At 36.4% G+C, this 10,192-nt stretch overlaps 3 protein-coding genes across 3 annotated transcripts; 1 reads left to right on the forward strand and 2 right to left on the reverse strand.

Moving 5' to 3' along the window:
- Window positions 1–1,376: 1,376 nt before the first annotated feature.
- Window positions 1,377–1,964, reverse strand: LOC113229701. The gene has a single exon (XM_026463388.1). It carries the CDS (start codon window positions 1,962–1,964, stop codon window positions 1,377–1,379), a length of 588 nt encoding a protein of 195 aa, XP_026319173.1.
- A 2,246-nt stretch (window positions 1,965–4,210) lies between these two features.
- LOC113229682 lies at window positions 4,211–4,816 on the forward strand. Its single transcript, XM_026463367.1, has 2 exons — window positions 4,211–4,471; window positions 4,556–4,816. The coding sequence occupies exons 1-2, from the start codon at window positions 4,229–4,231 to the stop codon at window positions 4,814–4,816; spliced, it is 504 nt and encodes a 167-aa protein (XP_026319152.1). The 5' UTR covers window positions 4,211–4,228.
- A 995-nt stretch (window positions 4,817–5,811) lies between these two features.
- On the reverse strand, window positions 5,812–7,841 carry LOC113229693 (putative nuclease HARBI1). Its single transcript, XM_026463379.1, has 6 exons — window positions 7,311–7,841; window positions 6,930–7,198; window positions 6,694–6,849; window positions 6,465–6,621; window positions 6,002–6,247; window positions 5,812–5,906 (listed from the first exon to the last, which is right to left on the reverse strand). Exons 1-6 carry the CDS (start codon window positions 7,526–7,528, stop codon window positions 5,870–5,872), a joined length of 1,083 nt encoding a protein of 360 aa, XP_026319164.1. The 5' UTR covers window positions 7,529–7,841; the 3' UTR covers window positions 5,812–5,869.
- Window positions 7,842–10,192: the final 2,351 nt, after the last annotated feature.

Raw genomic sequence — 10,192 nt, forward strand, 5'->3', positions numbered from 1 at the left:
AGAATAATGTACTAAGACTTGGCTGTATGGTGTAAAACCTTTGCCTTTTCCTTTATGGAAAGAAGAAAAAAAATATTATATTCGTTGGAATTTCTTGTATTTAGTTTGTGGTTGGAATTTTGTTGTGGCCAAGCTGTGTGGTTTGATTTTAATTTCGGTGACTTAATTTGTTTCTTTCTAGTTATTTTCGATCGTTGTTGGATCGAAAATTATTGTCTGTATATGGTCTGTTATATATTCTGAACGGATTTAGTCGAAACTATTGTGATTACAAAACGTTCTCTTTGACATTCTTTTGTTGTGTCTCAGCTGTAGGCCTCGTGGTTCTTAATCAACAATATTTGCCAATAATGAGCTTGAGTCATATCTACACGCTGTAGTGCATATCTGTTTTCAGTTATTAAATATCTCATTCTACATTTATTTTACTTTTGTGTCGAATCAGTTTGTATACCTACCTAATTTTAGATAGTCATCAGTAAAATTGTAATTCTCGCAGTTTGTTTTCGATTTTCAATGTTGGAGTGATGTGTTTTCAAATGATGTACTTCGTGCAATTGTTGTTGGTCCAAAATTTTGCAATTATAGTCGTCACAAAATAATAGATCATATTTGACACATGTCATCGCAACGTAAATAGTGATGTGAACTGCAATATCGGTAACCAGTTTAAACGATTCTCACGAGAAATCGATTAAAAATTTTAGGAGTTTGTAATCGTTTAGGTTATTTTTCTGTTCATTGCTTTTCAGTTCTAGATATATCAATCAACATTTATTTAAACGTTATACAGTTTAATAGAAATAATAAGTAAGTATTTTAAGTGAGCACAACGGCAACCTGTACTTGTTGTTGTATTGTAGTTATACATTAGCATAGTTCACGAGGATAACCTGTACGTAAATAACAAAATTCTGAAGTAAAACAAAAGACCTCCTTATTGGAATTTTTTATTTATCAACGTCATCGGAAGATGAACCAAAACCATCTGTTGAGCTAGTTTCACCAGTCCATATAATTAACTCGTTTTCAATTAAATTATCAATATTAACATCTCTGTCAAAATCTTCTTTTATTAGTTTTCTAGTTTTTTCCACCACCTTTCTCCAGTCTTCCTTTGTTACTTTAGTACATGCTTCCTTTAATAAAGTCATCATTTTTTTTGTGGAGAACGGTGGCTTAGTATTATTACGTCCTGCGTAGCCTGTAAAAAAAAAACACTGTTGTAAAATAGTAATGTTCCTTCACAGTGATATTACAAATTCGAAAGTTTATATGTTACCTCTTTACATTTGTACTTTATTAAAATATGCTACTAGTACAAAATAAGTCTTAATATATACGAATTTAAAATAACAGTATTAAATGCAAAAATATTAACCTTTAATTTGAGCCCAAATCAACTCAATAGCATTGTATTGACAGTGGTACGGCGGTGTCCTTATAATTTTATGTCCATGCTCAAGTGCCAATTCATCAATTTCATACCTAAGTTTTGTAGGTCTATGCTCTCGCACTAATCTTAACAATTCCACTTTCAATAGCTCCATGTCAGCTTCGACACCATTCCTCTGTAGCCATGCCACCAAATCAGCCTTTTTATTTGCCTGAGTCGGCGCTCGATCTATTTGAACCGAATGATACGATGCATTGTCCATAATTATTGTACATTGTTCGGGGAGGTTCTGAAGTAAAGTTTTAAACCACTCTTTAAATTTGTTTGCGTCCATTTCTTCGTGATATTCTTTTGTACTTTTTGATTCAAATGCTAGTAAAGCATTATTAACGAAACCTCCCCCGGCTGATCCAGCATGGCAAATTATGAGGCGACCACCTTTTCCCATTGGCACTTTCGAGCTGGATGCTTTAGTGTCGTCGGTCCATGATTGTGGTACTGTGTGGTTTGAGTTCAACCAAGTCTCATCGATAAACACAACATTATCCCAATTTGTAATTTTATTCATTTCTCTCAAAAATGAAACTCTTTGTAATATTAAATCATGTCTTTCCATCATAATATTTCTTTTGTCAGACTTCTTGTATTTAAAACCAATTTTTTTCAAAATTGTAATCAGTGAGGTAGCACTCCCAGTAAATAAGCCAAGCTCTCGAAGTGATACCAACAATTTACTCACAGTAGGGTACTCGTGTCTAGTATAATATGTATAAACATGGTTACGAATAGCGTCTGCATCGAACGTGTCGATACCTGTTACAGGCTTGCTTTTCTTCCTCTTTCTAGGCGTATGTAATACGTTTTCTTGAGAGCCGGAAGGCCCATATTTTTCTTGTATGATGGTGTGTACCGTTCTTTTGCCGATTCCAAGTGCACTTGCGACGCGATTTTGCACTTGTGTCACTGGTAATAGAGGTCCACCATTAAGTGACTCCCTTTCGAAATAGTCGTGTAATTTCACAACCAGTTCGCGAGTCTGGCTATTTAAAGCACGTCCTCTTTTCGACATGTTGAAAAAGAGTTCACACAGAATCAAGTCCAAAATATCCAAGCCAAGGTCAACGAGATTGAAAATAGAAGTAGTCCAAAAGCACAGCCGAGTCACAAGAAAAAACACCACGAATAACCAAGCGTACAGTCAACTTCCAAGACGGCGAAAGACTGCGCGGGCGCCGATGCAGAGTGACGCTAAATCGACATCAGTGTTGCCGTTTCAGAATTTGCGATAAAGAAAAGGAAATACAAATCTGACTTTACGGTTCTGTCTACTATAAATACTAGTATACTCAGTCTAATTTTGTAAGCACTTTAAAATTTTTGTTTTTGTAATTAAATAAGTCATTTTTTTAAGTGAAACCGATTTGACTCGATGATAGTCGGCGCGTATTGGTTACAACATTATTATTAAAAAGAATTATTTCTTTGTAGACTGAAGATGTAACTGTTTATAAGACGTTTCGGAGTAACCCAAAATTGGATTTTATTTTGGAATTCCTGCGAAAATAATACTTGAAATATGTTTCTTTCATAATGTATAGACCTTCAATAAAATTTATGTATTTTTTTAAAACCCAATAAGTTATTAATTGCTTATTTACTGTTTCGTTGATTGCATTCAACGTTACATACTATCGACTGGTTTAGCTGTCAAATATGATCTATTATTTTGTGACGACTTTAGTAATTAAATAAGTCATTTTTTTTAAAGTGAAACCGATTTGACTCGATGATAGTCGGCGCTTATTGGTTACAACACTATTATTAAAAAGAATTAGACTGAAGATGTAACTGTTTATAAGACGTTTCGGAGTAACTCAAAATTGGATTTTATTTTGGAATTCCTGCGAAAATAATACTTGAAATATGTTTCTTTCATAACGTATAGACCTTCAATAAAATTTATGTATTTTTTTAAAACCCAATAAGTTATTAATTGCTTATTTACTGTTTCGTTGATTGCATTCAAAGTTACATACTATCGACTGGTTTAGCTGTCAAATATGATCTATTATTTTGTGACGACTATAACAATAACCATTCGTCAACATGTGTTTCACATTGTTTTTGACCCGACTACCTGCGATAGATGGTCGTCGGTTATCCGCTTACCAATGGACCTCACAGATTCTCTCTACGTTTCGTTATTCCAAAAACCATATTTTAGCCGATATTTATTAAAAAAGAATATACTATAATATTATTCTACATTTACAAAAAAACTCAAACAAACAGTTGAAAAAGTGGTGTATTACTCAATTTTACGTATTGATTATGATCTAGAAGAGGTTTGACATGACACCGGTGAGGAAACAAAACGCAGTCGCGTCACTACGTTTGTCAAACAGCGATTTGCTTGGCGGAAAGAATTTAAAAACAACATCGAACTAAAGAGCAGTGTTAAACATATTCAAAAAATAAAAGTGTAATTATTATGGATGCTACTCCGGTAAGTTACTTGTTTGATTATAATTATTTATTTAGAATGTTACACCACCCATTAAATCCACATTACATCCTTAATTATAAAGAAATTAACAATATAATGTATAAACTCACTAAAATTATTACGATGTATTACATAGCAAATAACGTATACTTAGTGCTATTCTTGTGAATTCACATAGAGTAGGTACAAGAAAACAAGTCCGTTATTCTGCAACATCATTTAGGGTTTGCCAAGCACATGCGAGCGGAGCCTTCTGATTAATAACCATTTGATGAACTGTTAAAATTGTTTGTAATTGCATGTTATGGTTACAGAAATCCAAAGCGATGTCGAAGGACGATATTGCTTGCTTAATAGATGTTATTCAAAGTCGCCCAATTATAATAAGTAAAGAAACTAACGCATCAACCAACAAGCATAAGGAGGAAGCTTGGGACTCTGTAACGGTGGCTTTTAATGCTCGCTGTGGTTCAGTCCCAAGAACCAAACAACAGTTGAAGCTAAAATGGGACAATTTGAAAAAGGCCGCACGTAAGAGAGCACAACAAATAAGATTAAATCACTTGAAGGTAAATTAAATGAAATAGGTATTAAAGATATATTTATTTTGGTTGCATTGGAGTAGGCAATATTCAATTTTTTTAACTTCTCAGACTGGTGGTGGTAAGCCCGATTTCATTCTACCTGATGAAACATTGGAAAAGGTATCAGGGCTCCTAGGGTCTACATGCTCTGGATTTGAGGTTCCTTTTGGTGGTGATGGTGTTGGGGTGGTGCTCAATGCGGACACTATGATGGGTGATGGTAATGACTCTCTCGCCATAGAAGAAGTTTTTTATATTGATGAAGGCACACCCAACGTTCCAAAAGAGGATAAGAACTTGGTTGAAACTCCCAGCAAAGGTAGTGTATAATATAACTTTCTCAATCTTGCGTCATATTTGGAAATATAAATTAAGGTTGCCTGGAAGAAATTGCTACTTAGCAATAAGGTCATCTGTAGTACTTTGTTTTACTCTGTGATATTAATTCCTGTTATGTCATCATTGTATTTTCATGTGCAATAAAGAATATTTAATTCATTTAAATTTTATTATTTTAGCTATTGAAAAAAATAAAAAACGATTGTTTCAAAATGAAACGAAAGATGGAAAGAAGTTTTATTTTGGGACACCTATGCCAACGCAAGTAGCACCCTTGAAAAAAAAAAGTAAGTGTTTTATGCTTTTTAATTACTACATTTCATGTTCACTTTTTCCTGCAACTTCATCTAAGATATTTTGATTAGAACTGTACAGCATATTACATTTTTGCACGAGTTCTTAATTAGGTATCTATGTTTAAAATTGTATGAAAATCAGTCCATTCATTGTTAATATCTCACTTAAGAGAGGTAACAAATTCGAATATCAGTGTGTAATAATAATATTATATTATAATAGAAATATAGAGGTCATATGCTTTCATTACAGCGGCCTAATATTTTTTAAACACTGAAGCCTAGCATCCCGTATATAGTTGCTCAACCGAATCAGTAAACTTTTTGTAGGTACTGTAACATTTTATGTAAAAAATTTTTTTAGGCAAGAAACCAGACAATGATGGGCGTCAGGCTCGGAACATAGCAATTACTAGGTATTATGAAATGAAAACAAAAAAATTAGAATTAGAAATTGAAATTTTAAAATTAGAATTAAGTAAGAAAGTAAATAATAATTAATTTGTATGTTTTTTTTACTGTTTTAATTTGTGCCATAATTAAATAATACAGTTTTTTTCTTGTAATTATGCATCTTTCATTTCTGCTTTGGTATGGACATAATTTGGTGGTTGTGCAGAGAAGATAGCATTCTGGCAAAATCATTTTCAAAGTCAAAGTCAAAATATCTTTATTTCATAGGTAAGCAAATTACACTTGAAATCGACATTTTGGATAAGGAAGGTAGAGCACAGTGGTCGGCTGTGGTTTATCCAGTAGAAAATGGCTGGCCATGAGAAGATAAACTGAAAGAAATGAAATGATAATGTAATTATTGTACAACCTCATTTCAAATTAAAGACATTGGTTTGTCATAAGTGTGTAGATTACTACTACTCACTTGTTAAAGAAATCCATTATTAGTGTTGCCCTTTCCGTACATGTATTATTGGGTTCTTCTATACTATTTAATATGGGCACTTCTTCATTAGGAACTTCCACTTCTGGTGGTATATCATCCAGTTTATGCAATCTACATATATTGTGTAACACAGCAGTTGCTATGATAACTGCATGGATTCTATTTAGGCTTAAGCGCATCGTCAGGCCTATCACTGGAAATCTTCTTTTCCACACTCCAAAACATCTAAAAATATATACTATCATGTAACATTTCGCATTGTTAAATAGGTACCTCAGTATAGCTTGTACACATAAATATTCAAATAAAATTGAAGTATGTTTAAATGTCTAATCAAGTATGATATTAGTATAATATGGATGAAAGCAGTCTAATAATTTGATACGGGCAAATGAGTTGATTGTTCAGATGAGTATAAATATTACAGGATTTATTTACGTGCCTTTCAATACAATTTCTTGTTCTAATGTGAGCTACATTGTAAAGCTGTTCACCTCTACTTTGAGGGTTCAATAAAGGTGTTAATAGGTATGGCTTCAGAGGGTATGCACTATCTGCAAGCAGCCATTTGGTGCCGTACAATCCACTTTCGCACTGAGCTGGAAGAAGTAAATTACATAAGTGTGGTGTTCGGCTTATAGTCTAATGAAAACCAATGTATTACTGCCTACCTCGAAGTTCAGAATTATTAAATATGGTGGCATCATGAGCTGAACCAGGCCAACGGGCTACAACATTCATAAATAATAACTTGGCATTACATACAGCTTGTACATTTAATGAAAAGTAGCCTTTTCGATTCCGAAATTCTTCCCCAGTGTGTGAGCCTGCATAAAATGAGAATGTTTTCAGTAAAATTGCAAATATAAACCTTAAATTTAATTTAAAAAAGCTATTAAGTACTTACAAGGAGATTGTATTCTAATATGTGTGCCATCAAGTGCACCAAGAACCCGAGGAAATCTTGCAATTTCATAAAAATCTTGCTCAGTGTTAGTTTGCATATATATGTACTTGTTATACAATTGTGCAATAGCACAACTAACATCGTACACTATGCGGCACGCCGATGCCTTAGATACACCAGCAAAGTCAGCCACCGACAAAAGCATCGTGCCTAATGCATAAAACCTTAGAGTCAGTAGGAGCTGGTGAAGAGGCTTGATGCCGTGATTTCTGCGACAAAAATAAAACGTAACTCAGTTGAAAGTTAATAAGATACAGCACAATAAATTGTAATGATACTGTGTTATTATTTTGTGAGTTTAAGGTTGTGCAAATAACATACCTGGTGCTCTTCACTGTTAAATAAGGATATATTTCATCTAGTAACTGTTGCACTGATGTTTTATCCAGTCGAAACCTTACTTGGAATTCATAAAAATCTAAAGTGTTAAAATGGTCCACTCTCACTTTATAACTCCTACGATTACTTTCTTCGTCTGAATCCGAAGTACTCCAGTCGGATAAGCCTTCTAGGTCACTTAAACTGTCTGAACTAGACATTGCAATTAATTAATAAACAAAATTTGGAGAATACTACCACGCAACCGACGCAATTTGGGCGGTAACAAAATGTTTAACGACAAGTAGCTTTGACAGTTCGTTGACGTTTCAAAAATAATATAGAAACACTATGAACTGTCATCCCCATACTTTATCTTAACTATTCGTTGTTTGTGGTCCTCCCATCCGTAGGTAGCGAGTCACTGGTAACATAGCTTACGAAACGTTTTTTATAGAAACGGTTTTGACTTACGCCTGGTTAAGAAGAGTACCGATGGTAAGCAAAACGGATCGTTTTCTGAATATAGGAACCGGGCATAAGTCTCAGATCTGTTAGCCAATGGCCCCGCGTTTATGTTGGATGTAGTGTGCCTGGGATTGTCGTTTGAAAAGTTATGCGTCCCAATCGTCCATGCACCGTTCAGTGAATTAGTATACCTCCGAGCCCCGTCCGCACCCACTTCCAGGGTAGGAGACTCAGGCACAGCACTGCACATCTCCGCCGCCAATGAAAAGGCAGTCTGAAAAGCCATGTCCACGCAGAGGTTTGACTCCATCCACTCCAGTGCGTGGCACATTCTCAACGCTGAATTTTGGTAGTCGTGCATCAGGTCATGGATTGCATTTGTCGCATTCATAGAGTAACCAAGCAGGTCATCGGGCAGCACGTTGAGGTATGGTGAACCCGGGTACACGTTCATTCCCTCAGGTCTCAGGATGGGCAAGTGACTGTTCCTACCGTTCACACTCTCGTCCAGTAGTACCAGCATCACCTTGTTGGGTCCAGGTACCGACACATTGTGGCCGTGTGGTATGAATGTGTAGTGTGTGTTAAATTGAACGTCGTTTGTCGCCAGGTGTTGGGTCTGCACGCGCCTACAAAGGCGGCCTGCCCACACGGACGTATCCAAAAAACACATAATGTATTCCCAAAGAAAAGGGGAACTGACTAAATCTGTCGAAACCGGCACAGCACACCAAGTCTGGTCCATCGCCTGTATGGACCAACCCGCGCCAGCCAGTGCTGCGTCATGCCCCTTCAGATGATTGGTGTAGGCAGGCAGCGTCACGGCCATCAGGAATACCTGGCGTCGGTCATTTTCGGGCCAATCGTGTATGTGCTGTACGTGTACCGGTTGGTATTCCAGTCTTTCACGTCTCAGAAAGTGGTTAGTGGTTCTGTCCAGTTCGAACATATCGTCGCAAGCAGCAGAAGCGTACAGCAGACCGCGCACAACTGGTGCTGTATCTATGTGGGAACCGTTTGATGATGCTGAGTAGGCGACCAACATTTGCATAGAGGGTAAATCCCTAGACAGCGGACTTCGAACTGTGTTTAGAAGTGGTTGTGTTGCAGCTTTTTCTGTGTTCGTGGTCAACGCCATCATTACAAACACGAGCACTTGGAGAAATGTAGAAATTGTAATAAGACAACATGTGAGCTTTTCTGCTATTGGGTATTCTAAGTCTTGACTCATTTAAACAATCTCTAAATATGTAATGACTTGCTGTATTAGATGCTCTAGCGAGGTTCCTTTGATTAACTGGTATAGCAAGTGGAACTGGTATATTATCATCCTCGTTGACAATATGGTCGATTTCGACAGCTCCAACAGCCTGCTGTGCCCTTTCGGCAGTATTAATTCGTTGCCAACATCGGTGGCATGTGAATAACACTTGATCGAATGACACCTGAAAGAAGAGAAAAATAACGTTCATTGTTGTTTTTCACTTACAACCATTAATAATTTTTAACAAAAAAAAAAACAATAAAAAAAGAATCATCAAAATCGGTTCATAAACGACGAAGTTATCCGCGAACAAACATTAAAAAAAACATATACGGTCGAATTGAGAAACCTTTTTTTGAAGTCAGTTGAAAAATCATATCAGTCAGTATTGATGAGTACTATCACACCTTAAAAGTCTCGCATACCGTTCGAACTCTACGTCTATAATGAAAAAGGTGTAATTATGCATTAACAAACAGAACAGACCTTACCTCGGACGAAGAATGTCTTCGTATATATTCTTCAACAAAAGGTCTGGATTGAATCAAGGTATGCGTTATTAAATGACGTTGACGCTGGCGTAAAACAGAGCAGCCACAAACAATGCATATCTGACGTCTATTTCCTTCCATTATAAAAAGATGATCGGAGTCCAATTAACACGCACAGGTTCAAACAATGCAATACTCAACGGTCCGGGAAACAAGCAAAGGTCAAAAATTGATAATACGCAACACAGGAACACACAGTACACAATGCAAGCAAAGATGAACTGCGAGGTGCCAGTGCGAAGGCGCGCGGGCGCAGACCTCAGGGCGGGGTTGGGAGTAGGGATAGCCTGTTTAATTGTCGATTTCGACCCCTCCCCGCTTCCCCGCGCGGCGCACTGCGTTCCCCTCACGCGTTCAGTAACAATAGAGTGACGTCACAGCGCCAGGCGCATAACTAAGTCGGATAGGTTGTACCCTACTGCCTGTCCTCTCCCCCGCAAAATACTGTGAAATAGTACAGTACATGTAAAATCTCTCTAAGTAAAACGGAAGCGTAATATTACACTCTGATATTATTTTTAACATTTTTGCAAAGAACCCCACGAGCTACACATTTGATGTAATACAAAAAAATAAAGTTTAAGGAACGACCTTTTCATTGA

The sequence above is a fragment of the Hyposmocoma kahamanoa genome, unplaced genomic scaffold, assembly GCF_003589595.1.
Source record: "Hyposmocoma kahamanoa isolate Upper Pololo Valley unplaced genomic scaffold, ASM358959v1 100191, whole genome shotgun sequence".
In the NCBI taxonomy this organism is placed as follows: domain Eukaryota; kingdom Metazoa; phylum Arthropoda; class Insecta; order Lepidoptera; family Cosmopterigidae; genus Hyposmocoma; species Hyposmocoma kahamanoa.